The following is a 24,588-nucleotide window of genomic DNA, read 5'->3' as shown; positions in this document are numbered from 1 at the left end:
CCTCCCCCCAGCTCCAGACCCGCGGTTCGCCGGGCGGGGCGGGGCGAGGCGGCGCCCCATCGGCTCCCCAGGGGGCGCCCCGCCGGTGCCGGTATCGGGGCGGGGCCGAGGGCTGGCGGCTGCCAATGGTGGAGAGGGGGCGGGGCCAGGTGCGGGCAGTGGCCAATGGCGGGGCGGGGCGGGGCAGGAACACCCGGGAGGTGACAGCGAGGCCCCGCCCTCCCCGCGCCGAGCGGGCGCCGGCGGCGACCATGGCAGAGGAGCGGTGCTGAGCTCCGCGCTGCCGCCGCCGCCTCCTGCGCCGGGGGAAGGCGGTTATCCGTCCGGTAAGGGAGGGCAGACGCCGGCGCCTCCGCGGGGGCGTGTGTGATGGTGCGGGCATGGCGGGGCAGCCGGCGGCCGCGGCGCTGCTGAGGCGGGGGGCGGCTGGTCCCGGCCCCGGTGGTGGCGGCGGCAGCCAGCGGGGGCTGCCTCCTTCTCCCGCCCGCCCGGCGGCCGCCTACCCCCGCCCCGGCCGGCGCTGAGGGAAGGAGGGAGAGCCTCGCCTCCCCTCGCCGTGCCGCCTCGCCTCGCCCCTCGCCGCCGCCGCCATGCTGCCCGGGGTGGGGGTGTTCGGCACCGGCCTGACGGCGCGGGTGATCGTGCCGCTGCTGAAGGCGGAGGGCTTCGCCGTGAAGGCGCTGTGGGGCCGGACGCCGGAGGAGGCGGAGGAGCTGGCCAAGGAGATGAGCGTCCCCTTCTACACCAGCCGCATCGACGAGGTGCTGCTGCACCAGGACGTCGACTTGGTCTGCGTCAACTTGCCGCCGCCGCTCACCCGGCAGGTCGCCGTCAAGACCCTGGGTGAGTCGGGGGCGACCGGGGAGAGGGGCATGGGCGACCCCGTTCCGGGATCGGGCTCGCCGCGGGCTGTCTGGAACGAAACGCCGCCTCAGCGCGGAGTTTTACCCCCGCCACCATCTTCCCCGTTCATTTGGAGGGGGGTGCCCGGCGCTCCCCGGCTGTAGCAGGCCGAGGGGGGGCGGCGGCGGCGAGGGTGGGTAGGGGGCGATGTCGCTGCGGCATCCCGTTGTGACATCCGTCCCCGCCGGTGTGGTCCCCGGCGGCGGGCACCCGGCCCTCCCGGGATGCTGGGGCAAGCCTGGGCAGGGCCGGGCCTGACAGCCAGCCCACGCAGCGTGGGAGGGAGCGGGTGTCATCCGGGTGACGGTAACAAGGGGAAAGTCAGGCTGAAAAAAGGAGAAAAATCATCGTCCTGCCCGCGTTTGGCCGGCGCCTGGGCAGGGGAGCGGGGAGCCGAGCACCGCTGCCGGCGTGGGGGCACCCACGCTGCTCGGGGTGGGGGGCTGGGGCCGTGCCGGGTCTGACCCCCCCGGCTGCAAACTAGGGGAGGGAGGCAGGAAACGGTGAGAGCAAAGGAAACGTTTTTACACTGGAGGTTTAATTAAGATCACGTACAAAGGGAAGGAGCGACTGAGAGAGTAGGCATGCACTGGTGTAAGCTTCTCGCTTTCTCCAAGTCTGAGCTCCGCTCTCTCAGCTTCCTGATCTCTGGTCCTTAAACACTTGTTTTCTGATGGATTTTAGGGGGAGTAGCCTCCGGAGCATGGAAGTCTTAATTTATCCCTACGAGTATAGGTGGGAAAAGGTAGAAGTGTCGGGGAAAGGCTGTGAGTCCTGGCTGAGGCTGGCGAGGCAGGGTGGCTTGGTTGGGCTCCGGGGCTGCAGCTCTGTGGGCTGATCGCTGTCGCTTTCAGCCTCACAAATGCGTGTGGCATGTCCTAGTGCTACATTGCTACCGGCGTACTCATTAGAATTAGTTACCATTCAGATGCTGCTAATATCACAGCCAGCCAGTGTTTTCAACCTTGAAAATTAAGCAGTTAAGAGAGTTAAGGCAGTACCTTGAAAACCTTAAGTACAGTGCAGACATTTGTCTGGAAGCGTTGCTCAGTGTTACTTTCTGTGCTTTGAAATGCTTGTCTTTGGGTCAGAGCGTTTCTTGTCTTTTATAATACACTTTTGACTTTTTTTCAAGGTACAACACTTGCACCAGAAGCCTGACTTGGTTGCCAGAATGCGGTGTGAATGAATTTGTAATGTAGAAATACGTATTCCACAAAACATAAATAAAAGGCAGTATCAAGGTAACAAGGTTTCACGTTTGACACACATGAATTTGGCGACAATCGTGTCAGCTTTCCTGTGACACGCTTTCCTGCAGGTGTTGCTTGTGGAAGTGCCCCGGCTTCTCTGTGTCCTTAGAGGTAGAATCCCACGAGGTTTCGGGCAGACACGAGACATCTGGTACAAGAACAAAATTTGTCAAATAATAAGGAAATGCAATTGATGTGATTTTTCCAGAGGGCTTAACATAATACCGTGTTTTGTCCCTCTCTGAATATTTGCAGCTAAAGAAGAAAAAAATCTGTTCCCAAATGTGCTGAATTTATGAATGATGCTGACAGTTAATGTAGCTGAGATGTTACTGATAACTTGCTGATGCAATCTGCTATCAACAGACTGGAGAGGAAAAAAAAAAAAGGTGTTTTCTCCCTGTTCATTAGTACGGTACCATTCTCATTTCCCTTTCACCTCTAGTTAATTTGGTTTCCTCCCATTCCTCAAGGGTTGTTATTTGTATGTTGCAGGGGCAGTGAAATGTGAGTGAAAATGTATGGAAGGGTCATTAAGCAGGGATTAAACCTGTTACGAGGTGATAATGTACGCCATGGTAATTTTTTTAGTGTATTACTTAAAGGATTATTATTTACAGAAATATCTCTTGGACTATAAATAACTCTTCCCCTGGCTATTTCAGAGTTACATTTTTACTGTTTGGTTGTTGTGTGGGCTTTTTGTTTGTGTTGGTTTTGGGGGCTTTTTCGGTAATTCAGGCATTGGATCTGTAACAATGAAAGTTCTTGCATGTTCACACAGGGGCAAACAGGGGGCTAGAGCAGTGGTTCCCAATCTGCTGAGAGGAATACCTCCCCCCGGCAGCTCCTTCTCCTCGTCCTGCTTGGGAACTGCTGTGCCCTGGAGTGATTATTTTGGTTTAATCACTGAATTTTCTGTTTTGAGGGAACGAGTGCAATTGCATTCATCAAGTAGGGGTTTCAAAAGCCTCTGATAAGCAAGGGCAACATTGTATAGATTGAGTAAAGCCGAAGCTGGAAAAAGGTTCCTTACTATGATAAGGAAAGGATGTGGGTCTAACCTTTTTTTTTTTTCCCCTCTTTTTTTCAACTTGATTTTGTGGTTTTTTTGTTGGTTTTTTTTTTTTTCTTCCTCTTGAGATTTCACACAAGAAACGTTATGCAGCAGCTAGTGATAGGACATAGACAGGGATATCAGAGGTTTTACTCATAGATGGAGGCTTCAGGAGGTTTAAACACAATGTCCTGCATGGCAGCAGAGAAGGTTCAGACATGAGTTATTTGTTAATATGCCCAGGTCTGGCTTCCGTATGAGAGGAGGCATATCTGGCCTGGGAAGAGACAGGGACCAACTTTTCTTCTGTACCTGCGTTTTATTTTAAATTGGCTTGTTGTCAGTTTAACCTTGTTGGGGAGGTTTCATTATTAAAAAGTAAAAGCCCAAGGAAGCAGTTGGTGGTGTTTCTGTCGCCCATCTAGAGCTGCGTTTACACTGTGAATTTGTAGTGTGTTCAAATCCACTCTGGCCTATTTCTGATGTGGTCTCTGGAGGTGAAGGTGGGGTGAAACAGGTGTCCCTGCAGCTGTGTTTAACTCAGACCACGCGATGGGAAAAACTCAGTTGCTTTGTTTTCACTGGTACATCTGACATGTAGATGTATTGCTGCTTGAAACATGTTTTTGGCAACGGTAGCCCTTCAACCGCTATTAAAACACAAATGTGTGAATACACGCCCCAGCTGAGGAAGTCCCCAGACTGTGGCTTCCTGGAAGCTGTTGGGGGGAGAAAATGGAAGAAAAATGGCTTTAAACTTGCCCTGTTAACTTTTCCTCTAAGCCTCTGGTGCTCATCTCTGTTAGAAACAGGATCCTGAGCTGGGTCTGACTCTGTATGGCAGTTTTCTTAGGAGCTAGACCGATGTTGGGCAAGTCTCTGGAACAGACCAAGTTCAAGAGAGAATCGGAAACCAGGCTGGTTTGGACAATGACTGAAAGCACGAATAAAACCCGTGGTGTTTTATGTGAAATATGCTGATGGCCTCTGTCACTTCTGTGTGAAGGGAATCAAATTCCTTGTTTGCTTCTACAAAGTGGGGCTGATCGGCCCTTTCTCTTTCCTGCCTCCGGTCTATTCTGCTCGCTCAGGAGCTCTTTTGTTTATTGGTGTTTGTGCTTGTTCCCTGTAGCATAATGCAAAACTAATGTCCTGACTGACTTGCTGCTTGGTGGTCAAGAAAGATCAATGTCTGAGTGTTTAGGTAAGCACAGAAAATAGTCCTAGTGTTGAATAAGGGCATTTTCCCTTCTCCCTGAGCTGAAAAGTTTGGCATGTTTGCTAGAAGTGGTCTGCTTTTCCCCTGCCTGCATGCATTGGCAATACAGTCGTATCCCAAGCCCGATCAGGCATGGGACATGTGTTTGCATACAAGGGAAAAATGTGTTCCCATAGTGCCTATTTGTGCTTAGCATCAGAAGAGTTGCTGGCACAGACAATATGATACGACCCTCCACTTAGTTCAAAACTGTCAAGACATGACTTTTCACAGTGTAATCCCTCCCCCTTGTTCAATTAAATATGACATTCTTCAGATCCTGACTGAAACGGTTGCCCTGTGTGACTAAATAGCTGCCACATCAGGTGAAGTGACTTACTGCAGCTGGTGCTGAGAAGTCCTTGACACTTCAGCTCGAAGTAGAAGGGGAAGGCACAAACATTTCTATGTGCCTTGTCCTGTTGGTGATTGAGTCAACTCAGCTAAAGAGGATTTTTTCCTGAGGTTCATGTAAGTGTTTCTGGGGAGCAAATGTTTTGCTTTTGTGAAGAATCAAGTACCAGATGTTTTTAATGCATGTCCCTGGAGATGTTACCCTTAATTCTATTTACAGTGGTTTTGCTTACTCTTTCATCTTAAGTTAAAGATGGGAAGATGGAGCTGTGTGTTGAATATTCACTGCACGTGTTCACAACCATGTCTACATAGTATTACTTTTTAAAATGTTTATATTGTAGTAGTGCATGGTAGGAGTCTGTTCTGCCTGGGGACTATACAGAATATGACTTTCCCAGCCCTCCAGAGGTTGTTCCCCTTAAGGAGCACTTAAATTTGTTGGCTGACCAGTGCTGCTTCTATACTTGATTGGGGTCATGAGGGAGCATCTTTAGAGAGAAATGTACATAGTACTGCTCAGATCCACACCTTCTGCCTCCCCCCCCCCGGCCCCTTCCCAGGAATCACTGCCATCACACAGGCTTGCAGTATGGGCCAGCTGCCCGGACAATGTTTTTGATAACCCCTCATTAAAGCATTGGCAATACATCTTTTGATTAACTCCTGAAGTGGGAGGAACATCAGCTATAGAGAAATAATTCACAGATCTGGTGCAGCTCTAATTAATTTCTATGTTCCTCTGCACCTATGCAAATCAGGCAGAGGTTACAGGGTTGTAGCAGTGGATGGAACTTGGTCCAGAGTTTATAAAGTGGTTAGGATCCTTTGGGATGAGATGCTCTATTAAGGGAAAACATTATCATGATTATTTATTATTAATAGCAATGTAATATCTGTCCTGCAATATTGAGTTTAAATTTGAGCTAACAGCAGTGACTTTCAGCAGAACATGCTCTTGTACTTGGAAGGCAGATGACTTTGCAGCATATTAAATGTGAATTATGGTCATCTTATTGCAAAAGAAAAAGTCAGATGAAGTGCTGTCTATCTTTAATCAGCAGAGCTAGCAAAGGCTGTGATGCCTTTTTTGCACGTTTGAGAAAGTCAGTCAGAAGAGCCTCCTGGCAATGGGCTGCAAGTCTTCTTCCTACTTGAGTGATGATGGTATACCACAGAAAATGACACCTATCTCTTCCGTTGTCCTTTTCAGTACTGCAGACCTTTAATTCCAGTGTTGTTCCTGTAAAACTCCTACAGAGATACTGTGGGATTGGGCCTCTGAGACAGCTAAGGTAAAGACCACTGTTCAGGTGCTGGTTAAAAACCAAAACAAATAAAAAAAAAAAATCCCCAAACAAACCCCTTGTTTCCTTTCTGGCCTTCATATCAAAGGCACTTTTTAATTTTCCCCAGTTGTTCTGTCTGAAAATAACCATCAGTTCTGTTGTTACAGTGGTAGGGTTAGCTGGATGCCCAGTACGGACCAGACTTTGGATCCTGGGTCACTGAGCTCGTGCTGCGATGACACACCCAAATTTGCCTAGACTTAAGGAGCAGCCGGTTGCGGTTGAAGTGGTTGTATGAAATCATGTCAGGCATGAAGACCATCATTGCGATCCTGTATCTGGTTGGGTCAGTTTGTGTTGCTGCAGTCTCCTCCATACTGTTTTAAAACAGAGTGCCTGGCCTCAGGGATCCCTAAAGGCTGCAAAGACGAGTTGCTGTCTCTGATCCAACGTGGGCAGTTGATGCCAGGTGGGATGAAAGTCTTGGGTCCACTCAACTGGAGGCCGTAGAGATGTGGAGAGTAGCAGCGCTCTCAGTTTAGAGAGTTAAGGTCCGTCAGCTTTCTGCTCATTTGTCAGAGGTTACCGTGCTCTGTAGGCAAGTTGGACAAAACAAATACATGCCCAAGCCTTCAGCTGTCCTGTGATTTTAACAGCAAAATGGGATGCCAGAGCATTGACACTCTCCTTCCAGCTGCTTGGGTGCCGGGGGGTCAGGCCTTTGGTGCAGGAGGAGCGAAAGAAGCAAGGGTGGCACTGGCCTCTGCCACTGCTGGCATTTGATCCGTCGCACTTTGTTAGGCAGAGCCTGTAGTCAGGGTGGTGATATTGTGATGAGAAATCTGACTTTCTTTTAAATACACAAGTCGGAGAGGGCTTTCGTCTTGTTTTTAATCTTTATGTAGGCAAGTCCTTAAGGCCTCTCTCTGTTTCACTGCACGTTGAACACTATTCTTGCGCTTTTGTGGTCTTATACTGGTGTTATATCGGTGGCAAACACAGCTATTTTTCCTGTCATCTGTGGTACTGGAAGAACTCAGCTCTTCAAAGATTAGTGCACACTAGTGCTGTTTCCATTGCAGGTTCTTACAGGGCATCCTTGTCAGTGTTAACAGCAACACATGAGTATTGGCAGTGCTGTAATGTCTTGATTTGGTATTGAAAATGGCTTAAAGAGTGAGGTAGCTTTCTTAGGTGTGGCTTCTGGTGTGGCTGATGAAGATTTTGACTAATGCGTTGTTAGCTAGGAAAGGGCTGGAAATAGTAAAATCATCTCCTGTGAACAAAGCAGGCATTACTGCATTGCTGCTAAAGGTGTAGGCATGTGTCTCTAGCCTAATGGCTGTGCTAGTGAGGATCTCCTGTTGTATTTCTCTTGCTGGCACGGTTGGTAGAGTGGATATCACATAAACAGCATCTTGTGCAACTATTTTTTTGGTTTAAATGGCACAACTGTGCCGTGGATGCTGTAACACAAAGAGATGATGTGTAGCATAGCTTCCTTCTAGGAGAAGATGAGAGAAGGTCCTGATAAAGGCTGTGTTTATACTGTTAGAGCTGTGCCTAGGCTAAGTATTGTAATTATTTAAATTCTGGGGTAAATTATTGCATCCCTATAACATGGGAAACGGCAGAAAACATCTTTTATTATTGTGCTTCTTTTTTGCATAGCTTTGTGCCTTCATTCTAACAAGCAGTGGTCGCCATAGCACCTGCTGTGGTACTGAGCCATCTGATCCCTCTTCAACAGACCTTCCCTCCATGACTTTTTCTTGTTTCTGGGTGCTGGGATTTGTGCTGCTGAGTGCTCAGTGGTGTAAGTAGAGGACAGTGAACTTTGAGTGGCAGCTCTGCAGACGAAGGAATTGTGTCCTGCTTCTGTTGTTCCAGGTTTTGGAAAAATATTCAATAATAGGGGAATTAAGGAAGAATGTGTAGATAAATGTGAAGAAAGGAAAATACGTTGGACTAAATTTTCAAACTTCCCATTGTTGCCTCTTTTTTCTCTCTTTTTTTTTTTTTTTTCCCCTTAAAGCCCTCTCATGCCTGAGATTGACACTACATGACAGAGAGGTTTGCTGTATGACTCCAGACATGAATAGTCATGCACAGACCCTGATGGAGGCAGGGTAAAAACTGCAAGATGCTAAATATGTTGTTCTGTCCGCTTTTGTTAGACAACTAAGTAGATTGTGTTGAAGCATATTACAATTTACTGACCTTTCTTTGTATGTGCAATAGATTTTGCCCATTTATCAACAGTGGTGGCAGAACACTGAGGATGAAAATGGAGTTAAATTTCTAGGACAGTCAAGATTGGTGTTTTTCACAGGCCACTGCAATGCAACACCACCCTTCACTGTTAATATCAGTTTGCCACAGCGTTATCCGGAGTTGCTATGGATTGTTCTGGTTTCCTCAAACCACCAAAGCAGAAGCGTTTACCCTGCTGCTTTTTGTTTATTGCTCGTATAATAAACTCTTAGCTTGTAAGAGTGAGCTCTCAAAGTCAGGGACTTAATTTACAAGGTCAGCGTGCATGCAGGTAACAAAAAATGATTTCAGGTCTTAAGTCGTGATTTAAACAAATTGATTTAAATGGCTGTGTAATTAAACAGGAACAATCCCTCATGTTTCCTAAATTGATTTAAGGCCTGGTCTGCACATAGGTTTTTGTACCAGTATAATTATGACTGCAAGGGGTATGATTTCTTTAATGTAATAATTGCTGCGTAGCCATTAGAAGTCCAGCTGTTGTGACTCCTGGCTTGAATGCTGCTCTGCTGGCATAATGGCGTCTGTATTTGGTACAGGCTATTCCCACTCCTGTGCAGGCAGAAACTGTCGGTTGCATATACGTTTAGAGCATCCAGCTGGTATAAATATGTCTGCGTTACTGGTGTAGACCAGCTCTAGTTGTATTGGTACAGTTGTACTTTGTGTAAAGGTGGTTGATGTGTTAATTTAGGTGGTTTATGATTGTGGACACTGGGAGGAATCCTCGTGGGCTTTTGGGTCACTGTGAGTTTGGAGACCTTTGAGCAAAAGTCCCCGAAAGGTCTAAAGAGTTTTTTCTGTGGTTGTTCAGGAGCTGGCAATGCTAAGAATATGGTGGTGAAGAGCAGAGGAGGCTGGGCCTCGCTGCACTGCACAGCTGGCACTGAAGACCAATGTCAGACAAGACTCATGCACCTGGCAAGTGTAAGCATAATTATCCTTGAGCGCTGCGGATGCCTCTCATAGCTGCCTTTCCAGATGGTGGAACTGGCATCCAGGATAGCATAAACACCAGATCTTATTAATACACAGGTCTGCAGTCTGACCCACAGGGTAACAGGAATTTTAGGGAATCGTGAAGGATGAGAGTTTACACTCCCCCCCTCCCCACTTCTCCTTTGGAAAGAGATAATAGCATCCTTTGTTTTAGTACAGTCAGGGCTAATGATGACAGTTGTTATTTATCAGGCCTAACTCCTAAGTATGAGCCTGGTGAAAAGCACAGAAAATGAGAACGCGATGTGAGGGGCTTGGTTGGTAGTAATACAAGAATAAACACAATGATTTCACACAAGCAGTAAAATTACTTTCATCGTTTGCTACCGTGCCAGAGTTTAACCTCAGGGTGAAAACCGGTGCCTTCAATTCCATCGCAGCAGCAGTCACAGCTCTAGTGAAGCAGATGGGGATAAAAAAAGGTAGCAACTTTGTTTTGCATTCTGATGTTTCCATGGCTTTTATCAGCAATAAAGACCCTTGTTTTGGCACTTCCTTGCAGTGAATGTTTGGCAGTCTTTAGCTCTTCCATCTGGCCATTTTTTGCTAGGAAATGCCCAGAAGGGAGGTCATGGTTGAATTAAATACTGTCTCTAGGGTACTGGGCTTCACATGGCTAATGAGAAGCCTTAGTATAGAGAGCTTTTCAAAATCCAAATAGTCAAGCAAGGAGAGAGAACTATAAAAATAGTAGCTATCCTTTCTGGGCTGGAGTGGTGTTGCTTAAAACCGCGAAACCTAAGGCTAGACAGAGTACTTGGAATTCTTTCTCGTGGTGTCTATACGTATGCATTACATATAGTACCATATATGTATAAAAATTAAAGAAACAATGGTAAGGTGAAAAATATATAAATTAAAAATTCCTGGAAGTCCCTCCCCTTCCTTTACTTCCTCAGCCCATAAAAGACAATGCAACTGTTACTGTTTCGTGTGGGGATAGGAAAGGGGAGAGAGAATAGCCCGGAGAACATCTGGAACAGTTGCACCCAAGCTTGTGCATGTTAAAATAAATTCCAGAAATGTGCCTGAAAGACGCATGTAAAAGCTTGGATTCTGTTCTCACTTGCGCCGCTGTAAATGCTAGGAAAGCTCTACTGGATCAAAGGAAATATTTGAAATTTATGGTGACGTTACTGAGAACAAGTTGTGGCACAAAAGAAAAACTAACCACGCAGCAGGGAGAGGAGCCTGGCCTTGCAGATCTGTGTCCTCTTGGCAACGGCATCTCTGTCAATTTAGGAAATGACTGGTGGGAGTCTTGGGACACGGCTCTGCAAACCTTTGCTTACTTCAGTAGTCTCCTTGAAGAGAAATTCCCTGATTCTTTGCAGGGAATGTTTGTCAGGCGCAATAATTCATGTAAGTAGGAATTTGCTTGCAAACTGCTTTTGTACCGGTTCGTCAAAAATGAAGATATAGCTACATCCGTGCAATTCCACAGCTCAATACGATTATGTTTCTATAACGTGTTATGGCAGCATGTCTGCAGGAATAAAAAATATGATGGAAAATATTTGGAGCAGAGGTGCTTAGAAATGTTAGCCATAGCCTTCGAAAGTCCATCACTAGCTGAGCGTGATGGAGCTTGCAGAACTCTTTTGTGACTTGCTGCTTGCTTTGAAGGGACTTGGCAATTTAGTGTTGTGAAAGATGCTTTGTGGTTAAACAGTATGAGATGCCCTGATAAAGACTCATTTCTTGGGCAGAGCACTAAACAGCACTCCCTGATTCTAGTTTGTGGAAACAAGATACAGCGTTATCCAAATACATGAGAAGGTGTCCTGAATTTTGTATCCTTCATTAAGAGGTGGGACTTATTATTCATGTATCTGTATCACGAGATGCTCAGTTTGCACAGGTGACATCTGTGCTGAACTAGCCAAAGTACATTTGGACATGGTCTATGACTGTTGGCATAGCTTGAGAAGAACCATGGACCTGAAATGTAATTCTGGCTATAATTTTTACTGGACCCCACCATCTAACCATTAGGAAGAAATACTTTGACTCACTGGATGCCTAAAATGACAAAAGTCTGTGTTCACAAGCCATCCCACTTGTATCTCATTAGTGCTGATCTGTTTGCTTGTGAGATTTGATGCTAGCTAGCAGATTTATTTATGCCTTTGATTATAGTGCTGTCTCGCAGCTCTTTGTATAAATTTAATTTTGTGGGTACTGGGATTGTCGTTGTTTGAAATTACAGATTTGTTCACATAGGCAAAGGTGATCCTTCACAAGGCCTGATGTGCACAGATGTTTTGGCAGCTGCTGAGAACCATACCTGCTGCCATCTGAGTGCAGAGAGACCCGAGCCCTTACGTGTCACATGGGGACAAAATTGTTGCATTTGTACCCTTGGTGCATGCGAGACTCCTATCTGCTCTAAGCAAGAGTGGCACCATGAGAATAGGCTTGAGGGTTTTTGTCCTGAGCTTTCATTTGCCGTAAGGTAGGTTGTGTGTTTTAATTAGATTGCATTTACCAGACTTCCTGAAGCTGGTTTCATCTTTCAGGGCTCCCAAAACTGCAGATTGGGGATGGGAGTGCACGGGGGGATTAAGAGACTTACTGAAGCTTGTGTGTGAAACTGGTGACAGGGACAGAGAAGCTGGGTCCTCTGGTGTCTGCTCTTCTTTCACCATGGGACCCATTGTGGCTGAACGCTGGGTGGATGGTGATCATGACAAATGTCTCTGGGCTGCCGAAAGAGGACTGATCTCTGTCACTCTGGCCAGGGCTCTTCCCTGGATGGTCGTGCAGGTGGTCTAAAACCAGGGTGGGAAGAGAGGAGTGGGGACAGCACAGGGGAACCTGATTCCCAGTTGAAAACAAGCTCTACGCTCGATCTTTGGTGTCCCTTCTTAACGTGGATGGGGCAACTTGTGAAGGAATTGCAAGGAGGGACTCCCTTCTCCGGGGAAGATTCATAGCTGGGATTGAGTGATCCATATCTGTGTCAAGTTTGAGGATTGTATCTGGCACTGAATATTCTGTGGGTTATTAATGTGAGTAATCATCTTTCCAGTGTTGGAGCTTTATTTAACAGATGCTGCAAAAATCTTATTAAGCCAGCTTGCTATGAGCAGTGATGGCTCAGCAGCTGGGAGACTTGTGTATTTATTTTTAATGAAGTATGGAGTTTGTCTTTAGTGTATGTTATGGCCCTCTGCACACTGGGAAACCCTTTAGCAAGCAGGCAGGGCCTTTCCGTGCTGACTGGAGCAACTGCCTTTTTGGAAGACATACAATAGCGTACAGATAAATAATGCGGGTTGCAAATACAACCTTGAGCATCAGCTTAAGCCGATGGGAGCAAATTCAGATTTGCAGCTGCTGTTAGGAGGTGCTCAAGTGTAGGAACATACGAAGTCTGGACATTATTTTTTTTATTCCTGTAGAACGCTTGACTAGGGCCTCCTGCATCAGGCAGAATCATCCAAGAGCACTGGGTGAAAGCGAGTGGGGTGCTGGTTGTTACTGGAGCTGTCACGTACCGCCTCGGCATAATCGTGCTAATAAGGAACTTGTGCTATATGGAATTGCACTGTACTGGGCCACGTGTGGTGTCTTTCCCTTTCTGGCTACATCACGTTTCAGTGCATTTCACCAAGTCAGTGAATACCAGGGTATTTGAAAAAATTTCCTTTGCTTGGTGCTGAAAAGAAAATTGTGGGGTGATGCTTTAGCTGATGAATTGGATTTTGGCAAATCAAAGTTTTGCTGGAAGAGTTTTAAAAGTAATGCAACAAGTATGATATTAACTAACCTTGTGAGCTTTCCAGTGTAATGAACAAAGAGTGGATTTTGAGGCTCTTGCTTACTTTGGGGAGGAATTACTCGCACCTCCTTTCACTGAAAAGGGTGCATCAAAAGAGCTAACAGTACAGGAGGTGCTTGCCCTGTAAGGTTCGTTTGATAGCACAGAAATATAAGAAACTGTTGGGTTGTTTTTTGGTTTGGGTTTTTTTTTTGGCTAAAGAATAGATTTTACCGAGATACTGAGGACATGGCTTTGGCCCTCTATTTGAGAGGACTGTGTTTTCAGAGTCCTGCTAGCAGATAGTATCGATGCTGATGAAGTTTCCTGGTCAGAAGTGTCAGGTGTTTGCACTGCAGCTCTGGACCAGGGCAAGGATGATGGATATTTCTAGGTTTTTATAACTGTCTGTATGGTCTAAGTATGCTAGCCTAAATTCTGTATGGATTGTGTGGTGATAATAGCTGGGAACTCTTGAGTGTAGGAACCAAGAAGATCACAGGGATTATGCTCTTGTGATTGAGTGTAAATATATGTATATATTCTTCGTTTGTGTATCAAAAATCTCTAGAACAAACTTCAGATGGGCTTGTGCTGTGGCAATAGGCTTGTGAAGTTGCGACAACTGTTAATGCAGGAAACACTGAGTGTATTGTGCTCTTTGGGTCCTGCCAGCAAATAAAAATATATGAATTTGCAGTTGACTATTGTTCATTAAATACCTGTCTAGTAATAAGATTACATTTTCAGTCTCTCCTTTCTTTCTTTTTCTCTCTATCTGTTATTTTATTTCTGGATTTACCTAGCACTGTAAAGCCTGTTTGGGCCTGAAACTAATACTAGGGAAATTAAAGGTGTGGGTAACTGTGCCACTTCAATTTGCTTGCAGCAAACAGTGGGTGTAACTTCTTGAAAGGGAAAAAAAGAATGGCCACAGAGAAAGAGAAGTCAGAAAATTAGCTTCAGACTAAGATAGACTCTGTAGCTCTTATTGGAGAATTGTGTACCACCAGCCTCTGTCCTGATTTAATGCAGCTGTGCGGTCCCAGTCTCTAAACCTGTAATTACAAGACTATGAGAGATGAATTGATGTGGACACTAGTTAGGATATTAATTAAAATACCATGAATGATGTGGGGAACAATATGCTGTATGTGCTTTATTTAAAGGAAGTGGAGAATAGTTCATCCAAAATGCCATGAGTTATCAGTCTTGGGTCTTGTTTCTTCGTCTTTTGAATGTTCAAGCAACAGTAGATTGCATCGCTGTGTGCAAGATAGTGGAAACTTGGGGTCCTAAATCAAAAAAGGTGTTTATAGTCAAATATTAATTTTGATAGGATTAAACTACTTTTGACTGGCCTGTTGCTTTTCAGACATGCAAGGCAGAAAAAAAGACCTGTGTGGAGTAATCTGAGATTTACCTCTAAATTTCCTAGAAGAATTTAATCTTTTGTGTATCTCCCTGTGTGCTTATGCACCTCAAACTCTTTCCCACAAAAATATGGATGCAGTCCATGTTCTTCATTCCTCCTTGGGATTAAATTACACAGAGGTGGAGCAGGTGAAGAACACTTCAGGCAGCTGGGGACAGAAGTCCTTGTGTCTCTGGTTCCCAGTTTCACAGATCCTATAACCTCTTACACAGCTGTGAAAATCCTTTTCTCCTGTGTTTTTTCACATCTCCCATGAGAAGTTTTACAGTGACAGGAAAACTCTCAGTGCTGTTGATAGCTACATGTGTTGGAGCCTGTTGATTTGAAGCACATCAACAATGGTGAGTGACTGAAGGCAGCGTTAGGTTGCAGGGCTCTTCCAGAAAGTGAGGTGTCACTTGGATTAGAGGAGGAGGAGGGAGGTGGAGGTGTCTTAAAGTCTTGCCAGTCCTCACCTCAGGTGTGTTGCACGCTGTTGTCCGTGTGGACTGCCTCCATACAGCAGTAGGTGTTTGGGGTTAAGTGTAGGAACGAGGTTATCTGCCTGGGCAGGCTCTCTCTGTTGGTGAAAAGCAGTGGAACAGATCCAGTTGTCCTACAGGCAGTCAGTTCGTCAGCCATCAGTACAGAGATGACTTTTACTTGGTGGGAGGTACCCGGGAAGACTCAAGCAGATTTGCTGAGTTTGGTCAAGTGCTAAAAGATCCACTGTCCCAAAGAACTTGTTGTCTCTGAAATTTTTGGTCATAAAAAATCTTCTAAACTTGACCTGTGAGAGTTTGATCAGTATCAGGAGTGTGACAGGGCTCCCAGGCATGACCCTAAATGAACTTCCATGTGCCTGAAACCTAAAGACTTGACAGCTTTCTGATTTGCAACAGGCGGAAAGTCATCTGTTTGAAGTTGCTTTCTGCCCAGCAGTTATTGTTTTGACCAAAACTTCCAAAGAAATGGGCCTTCTACTGAATGCAGCATTACAAGGAATGGAAAGCCAAACCCATTTGCTTGCATTGTCTTGGCACTTCCGCAAGATTGAAAAAAGCTCCCAGACTAAGTTTCTTTTTAAACAAATACTCTTTTTTTTTTTTTGTAGTGTTTGCTTTGTGGCAGATGCCTTGTTGCCAGGGTTCATCTTGGAGCAATTTTATGGTTAAGCTGTAAATACTGGGAGTGGGATAAAGAGAGTGGGATTCGTGATGGAAATGTGCAGCGTGCCGTAGCTGTGCCGGGCTGCCACTGCCGTCTGCACAGCAGCAAGCTTTAGTCAAATCAGCGGATATCATATTGCTTTCTGCCTGGCTGATTTTCTTACATTTGGTGGCTTGTGTTTGGCTTGTTACCTTCATTTGGAAGCAGTGCCAAAAAAGGACACCTATGAGGGAGGGAGTAGAGCAGGCTGTTGAGTGCCTGAGGTCCTGGATTAGGGGTAGAAACCACCGTAGTCTTCCCTCTCCCCAGCTTTGCAGGAGCCAGACGCTTGCTGCGGGTTCCTTGAATGTAACAGCGATGTGGCAAGCCATGCCCAGCTTTGTGCAAAGCCTGGTGTTGAAAAGGCATAGTGTCCTTTGGCATTTCTTGTCTTTGAAAACGAGCTCTTGAGAACACCAGATAACATTTGCCTGGAAGAGGAGGATGTCTTTCAGTGAAATGATAAGAGGGGAGGGGCTGCTCTCAGGGGCCTGAGCGTGTGACACCTCCCTCATTAGCAATGGGGGAAATAGATGAATACAGAAAGTGGAAAAGCACCCGTGACGCTGACAGATTTGGCCCGAGGAAACCAGCCGAATAAAGGCTTGGCAGGGGAGGGGATGGGAGAGAGCCAGAGCAGGAGGCAGCGAGTGTTGAAGGCAGCAGGCTGCGCTGCCCTGGCCAGGCTTGTGAAAAACACAAGGGGGGAAAGAGAGTGTAGCTGGGGGGTTGTGGCTGCCACTCTCAAAGTCCCTCCTGTTCCCCCTCTCGCCTCCCCATCTCCCTCCCCGCTGCCAGGCTGTGGGCTACTTCCCCAGAGAGGACTGGGCGGCACTTGCCCCCAGGATGTGCTGTGGGGGCTGCTGTGGTGGTGGTGTGTCCCTGGCAGCGAGATGCAGCTGGGAGGAGAGGGCTGAGGCAGGACCTGGAGTCAGGTTTGCATTGCACTGGGAAAGGTTGAACGGGGAGGGATGCTGCGGGGAGGGAAAAGACACGAGTGACTTCAGGGGGAGCTGTAACATCTCCAACACTAAGATGCAGTGGATTAATGAACCCTCCTTGGAAGTGAAAGGGCTAGCCATATGCTTTGGTGGTGAAAAAAGTTAAACAAAGAAGCGTTTAAAGATTCTCTTTACTGTCTTGTCTTTTCTTCAAGCTAGCTTGAACTTCCCAGAGAAAGATGCTGTCAAGGCGCTCTCCCTGTGGAGGTGAGCTTCATAGTTCAGGACTCTGAGCAGAGAAAAGCAACCTGTCTGTCACTGCTGACTCCACATTGAGTTACCAATTCTGGTCAGGCAGAAACTGCTTTGGGCACCAAATGCAGCAGCTTACTGAGAACATCACTGCGGTGGTGAAGGATGGAAAGTTAGCCTGTAGAAGAACAGGAAGGCAAAGGGAAGTTAAGCACAGTTATAGGTTTTTGTTTATTAAACAGAGGTGGTGAGTAGCTGTTTCAGCATCAATAAGCCATGAGACATTTGATAAGAGCCTTGTTGAGTAACTTCAGAAGTCTTTGCCAAACACAGTAAGGTCTGCTTGAAGTGACCTGTCGTGTGTCTGTGTGTGGCATAGCCTTGAGTACTTTCAAGTATGTGAGCTGTCTTCTTCCCAAATTGGTTGCTGAAATGCACTGTGGACAGGCAGCCAGTGTCACCTAGCCTGAATTCAACCTGGGTGTGTAGAAAACGGGTAAAAGTCTGTTTGAAAATCTGGACTATGACGTTTTTAGGGTGGGCCTCCAGGACAAAGGTTTCCTCCCGTGCTCTGGGGAGGGGACAGTGCTGGTCAGAGCTGTCAGGGCTTGTTCTTGCTTGCTACACTCGGCTCTGTGCCACAACCCTGCCATCTGCCTTGTTTTGCTGATGCCACCCAGCTCCTGTTAGTGATGGCCTGTAAAGATAGGTATGTATTAACACGACCTGTGCCACAATGCTACTGGCTTTGGTGGTGGTTCACCTGCAGTGTATTTCAGTTGTGCAGCAAGCATTATGATTAGGTGGGCCCCCAACTTGTTTGTCCCGTTTCAGCGGAGTTAAATGCCCCAGTGGTAAAAAGACGCTGTCAACCGCATCCCTGCAGCTGCCTTTATTGTTGAGACACAGGCTGAACTTTCCTAATGCATGCAACATCTGAGCATACTCCTGCAGCCCCAGGAGTCTCCTGCCAGTGGCTTGTGGGCATCTTCAGAGTGATCTGTGGCTCTGCCAGGCCCAGGTAGAGAGGGAGAGCAAACTAAGTGGCACTTTTATCTGCTCGCCATTGTTTCTTCTGGGTCAGGCAGGGTTTAAGGTTATTCCTTGGCTACATGAGCAAGGCTCCTGTCTGGAGGGGGAGGAGAGGGGAGGAAAAAGGATGTTTAGGTCCTAATTAATCCTTCTTGAAGCTCTTATTTATTATCAGTCTCCAGAGTGGGCATGCATGACAGAAATCCTCTGCTTTCTCTTTTTCTGGGGCAGTGTTTCTGCCCTGCGAATTAAAGGGGATGGCTTGAACCAAAAAATAGCAACAGAAACACAGATGTGGGGATGAGTGATGCTTCATCTTAACAGGCGTTAGAGGTACAGTACAGCAGTGTTACTGAACCTGAGCTCTGTGAGGTAAGAGTCTGCAGATGTATACCTTCCTCTAAGTGCAGGTAATCAATCTGCAAGGGGGAAAAATGCAATTTATTAGTATTTCAGGCTTAACTTAATGTTTATACAGTTGCAAATGACACAAATGGCACAAGACAGTGCCTTTTTTTTTTCTCTTTTAAGGGAAGTTTAGTGGTCCTTGGATTAAAACCTGTTTTGCTTGTAAGTTATAGCTAATTGCTGCCTATCTCTCACCCAGTTCAGAGCCCACACTGGCACATTTCTGAACACTGGGTTTGAAACAGGGAGCTGTCACCATGGCTTGCTTGACTTGGCCCAATGGAAAGCTTAGCCTTTACCTAACGTGGCTATTTCTACAGTTTGCACGACTTTGTGTAGCTGAGCTATGTTTTTCTTCTCCTGCCTTCTTTTTATCCCAGTTTTTCTCATGTGAAATATTTTGGATTAGATGAGATTTACAAGGAGTTGATATTACATTTCAAGGTTTGCTTCTGCTATTGCATTGGCTTACTGACATCATATCCCCTGGGGTCAGACCACTGGGCTTAGAGCCAGTATTTAAAAAGATATTTTTTTTTTTTTTTTGCAGGGTGGAGGAATATTTTGTAATTTCACCCTCTCCTTCTTGCACTGCTTGTTCATTATCTCATATTCCACCTCTACAACATGGAGGAAAAGGCTGCTTTAGCCCTTATTGTGATACTTTGTGCTTAACCGTCTGCTTAGAAGGCATTGATGGTACTACGTACAGCTTGATCTCCTCCTGACTCATTGCTGAATTGCTGGTACATCCCTGTATGCTGTTAAGCCATCTTTGAACCTCGCTGTGTCACAGCAGTATACACGAGGAGTAAATCTGCTGAAGTCAGTCAAGTAATACCAGCGTGAAACGGGAGTGACCAGAAAATCATGTCTCCTTTCTTCTGGATTATGTATAGCAGAGAGGAGTGAAAGCCTCAAGTGAGCAGAGAGAATTTCGAAAGCAGCTTTTTGATTTGCCTACCACAGAGACTGGCCAAGTATATCGAAAATAATTTTGGAGACCACAAGCTGATTTGAAGTGGATCTCTGGAGTTCCATAAACAGATGGTGCATTATTCATAAGCTGGCTGACCGCTTGCCCTCCTTCAGCAGACTGGGATGTGCAGAAATGTACTTAGTTGCTTCACCTGCTTGACTGGCTCTCTGGGAAGGGTTTACTTTTTGCAGAGTGGAGAGCAGAGAAGGCTGATGATATAATTAGGCTGATGTGCACTGTAACTTAGGTGCAGTTACGGGAAGCCCATATGAGTTCACTTATGACTTGTTAATGCTATGTTTGTCAGACAGTGGTCAATGGGGATCAAAAGTTTGAGGCACACAAAAGCAGTGCAAAAGGGAAAAACTGCCTATGCACAAGTGTACCTGTGCTTTAACCCTGTGGGCTCAAACACATCTCATCCTTGTACCTCCTGCATCTCACTCGCAGGAAACAAGAACAACAATAATTTTCATTAGAAGCTGTTGATAGTGGCCTCCTTCAGTGTATTTCTGAATCATAACCTTGTAGAAAGCATACCTCACCCAGCAGGAATTCAGTAAATCCAATAACAGGCTTATGACGCTGGATCTGGTGTGAGATGTTTCAGCTCAGCCGACTGTGACCTGGCCCAAGAGCAGAAGGCTGTCCTTGTTTGTACCCATAGCTATGACGTTCATGTGGGGTGTGTTGGTGGGAGAACTTGGTCTTGTGTGTGGTTTCTTCCTGAAGCATCTTCTCACAAGGGAGTTAAGTAGACACAGAAACATGGATTTGGAGTAGTTGAGGTGGCCACAAAAAAAGGTACTGGTTGGTGGCCATTGCCATTTCCCTCGTGTTGTGTTTGTCATTCCTCCAAGTTCCACTTCTGACTACTTCCTTGGTGGCTGCCCTCCACTCTGATTTTAATCCAACAACAAAGCTAAAATGACATTTTCTTCCTTTCCCATCCTCCACTGCTTACTTTGCCATCTAAGCACTGAGGCTACAACAGTTGTAATTTAATGTACAGTGAGTGAAACCTACTGAAAATACTGTGATCATACAGAACAGATTAACGTTGTCACTTGAATGTATTCTACCAAGTTTTATTTAGTGTTACATGTGTAGCGGTGGATATTTTAGCTGGCACAGATGTGCAATAATGTTCTTAGTCCCAGGACTGCCCTTTCTTGTAATAGTCACAGTTCATTACAAAGAAATAAGAGCGTTCAGAGTGTAAGAGAGAGCTGGCGTAATCATAGCATACTGGAAGAACTGGTCATGTTAAATCTTTGGAAGAAGCTGCTGTGGATTCATCATGAAAACAACTATTCAGGTTTGTGTTTGACAGACAAACTCTCTTACTGTGTCATGCATTCATAGCCATTTGAGACAGACAAAGCTGTTGAGGTCACCTAGGCAATCTCCTGCACAGAGCAGAGTTTTCTCTACAGCATATTTTTGTCATATGCCTAGTATTAAATATTTTCCCTGGTGGGGATTCCACCACCTTCCTCAGAAGGCTGTAGTTCAGCTTGATCTCTCTTCTGGAAGAGGTACCTTTGTAATCAGGTTATATTGTCCTTTCTTAATTTAATCATGCTATTTCCATGCAGCTCCAACTTTTACTACCTTGGTGAGTTCCCTTCAATCCTTTATGTCCCATTCTTCAGGTTCACATCTACCTCTATTAAATAGAGATTTCTGCATTAGTGTGTTATATGTATCTTTTGATGTGATTGCTGAAATTATCTGTTTACTAATAACTCGCATAATCTTTTGAACTGCATTCAGATGTCATTAAAATGGGTTGGAGGGTTAGACCATCAGGATAGAAAAGCCTGGAGTTGAATAATCCCCCAAATCTGTTACCAGTTTAAGTCATGTCCAAATGGTGTAGTGAAAAGCTTCTTTCATGATGCTGTGGTCGCAGTCTGTCTTTTGATGTGTGGTCAGATGGCCCATCAGAGGATCCAGAACGTTTCAAGCCTGCAAAGACAATGCCGAATGTGTCAGCAGTCACTATTGTAGAGCCGGATGGATCAGAGAGAAGCAGGATAAGAAAATTGTAATGTGTTTTTTCTCAGACCTTCTGGAACAATTGTGTTATGAAAGGGTTGTGTTTTCGCTCCGTGCCGCTACAAGCAGCCTGCAGGATGTGATGTGCTTTCACGCTGCACTGTATGAAGGCAGTCTGCACGATGATGCTGGATCTAGCATGCCCGTTGATCACAGTCGTGTCAGATAGGTAGACAGTAGCTGTGACTTTTTTTTTTTTTTTTCCAGCTCTTCAGTGAACAGCTCAGTCTATTCACTGCAATCCTGCCAGCAGCTCTTGCCATTCAAGTGGGTGATGTTCTAGCAGTATTTGAGATCTGGCAGAAAAGGGTGATGATCAGATGCAGCCAGTTAAAAACTAGCATATGCTTTATGGGAACATTTGTTCTGTATCTTGAGCTGAAGCTGAAATTTTACAGCATCAAGGCAGAAGAGTCTTTCGGTGGGGTGGGGATAGCGGCCATTTGGAAAGCTTACTTAAATGTTGGATGTACTGAGAGGGCATGTAAGCTCTGCATTAAGAAACTCAAGGATTTTGCTCTGTCGGGAAAGCCAGGGGTGGACGCAGCCTTTTGAACGTAGAGGTCTTATTAAAGAACATATTGGGGGTGTTACAGAAATACAGCTAGACTGCATGGGCTTTTGTTAAATGTTAGTATGGCAGTGTTAGACCCTGGGGATGTATAGGTGTACTCCCCAAGTTGTATCAACACATTATAAAATATATGTAAGGTTGTAGCTGAGGCGCTACCCCACGGGGAGAAAGGTTCCCATGAGCATGGAAATGGAAACCCCTGTACTTTCAGGTGTTGTCCCTTTCAAGATTGGATGCGCTGATGTAGAGTGGTGTGGAAAAAATCGTAGCTGCTGTTCTGTTCAGGAGTAGGATACGAGTCTCTGGGGGTGTTAGTCTTATGCTTCCACCGGCCTTAAATTCACAGAACAGTAAAATGCAATTGTTGTATTATGAGACCCAAATGTAATACATGAAGAATGTGTGGCGCATTAAACCCATCTGGTTCATACAGAAACTCATGTATAATTCACAGTCTTTGTAAATATGTGAGCTTAATGCTTCTCTGGCACCTATCAGCAAGGCTTGGTCTCCCTTGGGTTAGTCAGACCTGACAGCTTCTGAAACTGGGCCCTGAATTGTATGACAAATGGTGCTGAAATCTGAACATTACTGATTAACAACTAGTTCTGAATTCAGAAAACAAAATAGTTTTTACAATCAAAGCCATGTTTTGAAGTTCTTCACTGTCTTGTTAGTACAACTTTAAATCTTCGTCCTGGTTATGACGGAGAAACCCTTTATTTTTTTTTAGTAGAACAGGATTACATCTAGGCATGTACACCAGCACCAAGCTTTGGTTATTCTTCCCTGCAATATGTTGCCTATCACTTCTTGATGTTGGTGGATTGAAGTTGTTAGCCGTCTGATAGTTCTTTCAGGCGTTTATTTGTAGTTTAGTTAATATGTATGATGTTTTCCTTCAGAGTGTAACTTGCATGCAGGCTTCTGAATAGAAGCCACTTGCTAATACGTGGCGGCGCATAAGGAGCAGAAATGTGCCATGCCACAAGGCTCTTAGTAACTGGTGTGATGCATGGCTACTTTTCATTAACTGAATTGCCTGTATTCTGTGGACTAACGGAGCTGCACTTACGTGAAGCCTGTGAGAGTGCATGATCTGGTGTGTTTGGTGCTTGCAGGCTCTTCTTTCATTGAGAGCATTGGGCTTTTAAGTAATCCGTAGAAAGCAGCAGCTTGGTTCAGTCACTGCTACTCGGAGGAGAAAAAAAAATTAATTCCCAAATGTCCATAGGGAAAACAATGTTAAATAACAACACATTTTACTCTGGCTCAGAGACGCTGAAAACTTTGAGAGCTGTTGGGCAGTAAATTGCTAAAACACCCTGGTCCATGGGATGCTAATGCAGCCTGGGCTGGAGCCAAAGTCTGTAGAAGTCTAAAGAAGTTGTCCAGTGAATTTAGCCTGCTTTGGACTGGGTCCTTGGATGAGATTTTCAGCAGCAGTCAGCAGTGCTCAACTCCATTGACCCTAACTCTGATGGGAGCAGAGAACCCAGTGCTGAGCTTTCCTGGCCTGCTGGATTTAACACCGTCTTTGAGTGATTTAAAAGCACTGAAGGGAGGAAAAATAATCTGCATTTTCAAGTCAGATACAGCATATAATCTCTCAAGAGCTGGTTTTACAAGTGACTCAAACTCAGCTATAAAGCTCTCTTGACCGCGTGGCCAATGTGAATTATTTTCCTCCACGCAGATGTGCCAAACCAGGGGCAGCGAAAGGTGAGTCTGTCTTGCTGAGCACAGCTTTTTGGCTGGAGCTGGGAGCCCTCTTGGGGAAATTTAATGGTTGCCTGAGAAGGGAGCTAGAGCAAGAGATTTTAACATCTGGAAGCCCTCCGAGGGCACATCTCCTTCAACTCTTTTTCCTGAGCTCTGGTTTCTTCTGCTGCCATTTATCACATTTCAACAGCCAGGGGAAGCTGTGTGGCAGCCTTCATACCCTGTTGTAGGGTTTCAGGGTAGTTCTTTATTCTCGCTTGAATTCCTATAATTCCTCTCAATGAGAAACAAAACAAAACCTATCTATAATAAAAACAAGAGCAAGTCTTCCTGCAAATACAACGCCACAAAAGCTGGCTGCTCTTTCCCACTGAGATTATCTGAACCAAGCAGCCTTTCCCCTATCACCTTCAAAGCCCTTGATTTAAGGAAGGGGAGTGATTACTCAATCATTAAGGATAATGGCTATTTACTTTTGGAAACAATGGACTTGATGAACCACAAAAAGGGCCTAATTTTCAGAATTGCATTTGCCTTGGAGCAAACTAGCTGTGTTTGGGATGGAAATGCGTACATTTTCTTCATGAGGTGGTAAAAAGTGACCTTTTGTTCTGAGAGAAATCACTGATTTCTTTTTTCTTTTTTTTTCTTATTTTTTTTTATCTTGAGGCCTGACATGGCCCCAAGCATGGAAATGTCAGCCTAGAAAACAATACTGCCATTTAAAGCTGAGCACAGAATAAAAAAAATATTTAAAACCTTGTAATGATTACAAGTTCTCGGGCTTACCTCAGAGAGCTAGCTAGGTTTTCCTGTGATGACATTGCATATGCTAAATGTACACAC

The 24,588-nt window shown here is 45.5% G+C and overlaps 1 protein-coding gene across 2 annotated transcripts in view; it reads left to right on the top strand.

The window, feature by feature from the left end:
* Nucleotides 1-206: 206 nt before the first annotated feature.
* GFOD1 (glucose-fructose oxidoreductase domain containing 1) overlaps nucleotides 207-24,588 on the top strand; it is a 75,217-nt gene continuing 50,835 nt past the window's right edge. The window contains exon 1 of one of the 2 annotated variants that reach the window (XM_054190502.1): nucleotides 207-326. Coding sequence is in view for 1 of the 2 variants with exons in the window: in XM_054190501.1 (XP_054046476.1) it covers nucleotides 591-843 (253 nt within the window). In the remaining variant the exon portion in view is untranslated. Of the gene's footprint in view, nucleotides 844-24,588 lie in introns of both variants that reach the window. The other variant, XM_054190501.1, reaches the window with a different exon arrangement.

Source organism: Rissa tridactyla, chromosome 2 (genome assembly GCF_028500815.1).
Source record: "Rissa tridactyla isolate bRisTri1 chromosome 2, bRisTri1.patW.cur.20221130, whole genome shotgun sequence".
In the NCBI taxonomy this organism is placed as follows: Eukaryota; Metazoa; Chordata; class Aves; order Charadriiformes; family Laridae; genus Rissa; species Rissa tridactyla.
Note: the sequence above shows the minus strand (reverse complement) of the source record. Positions and strands in the feature narration are given on the sequence as shown.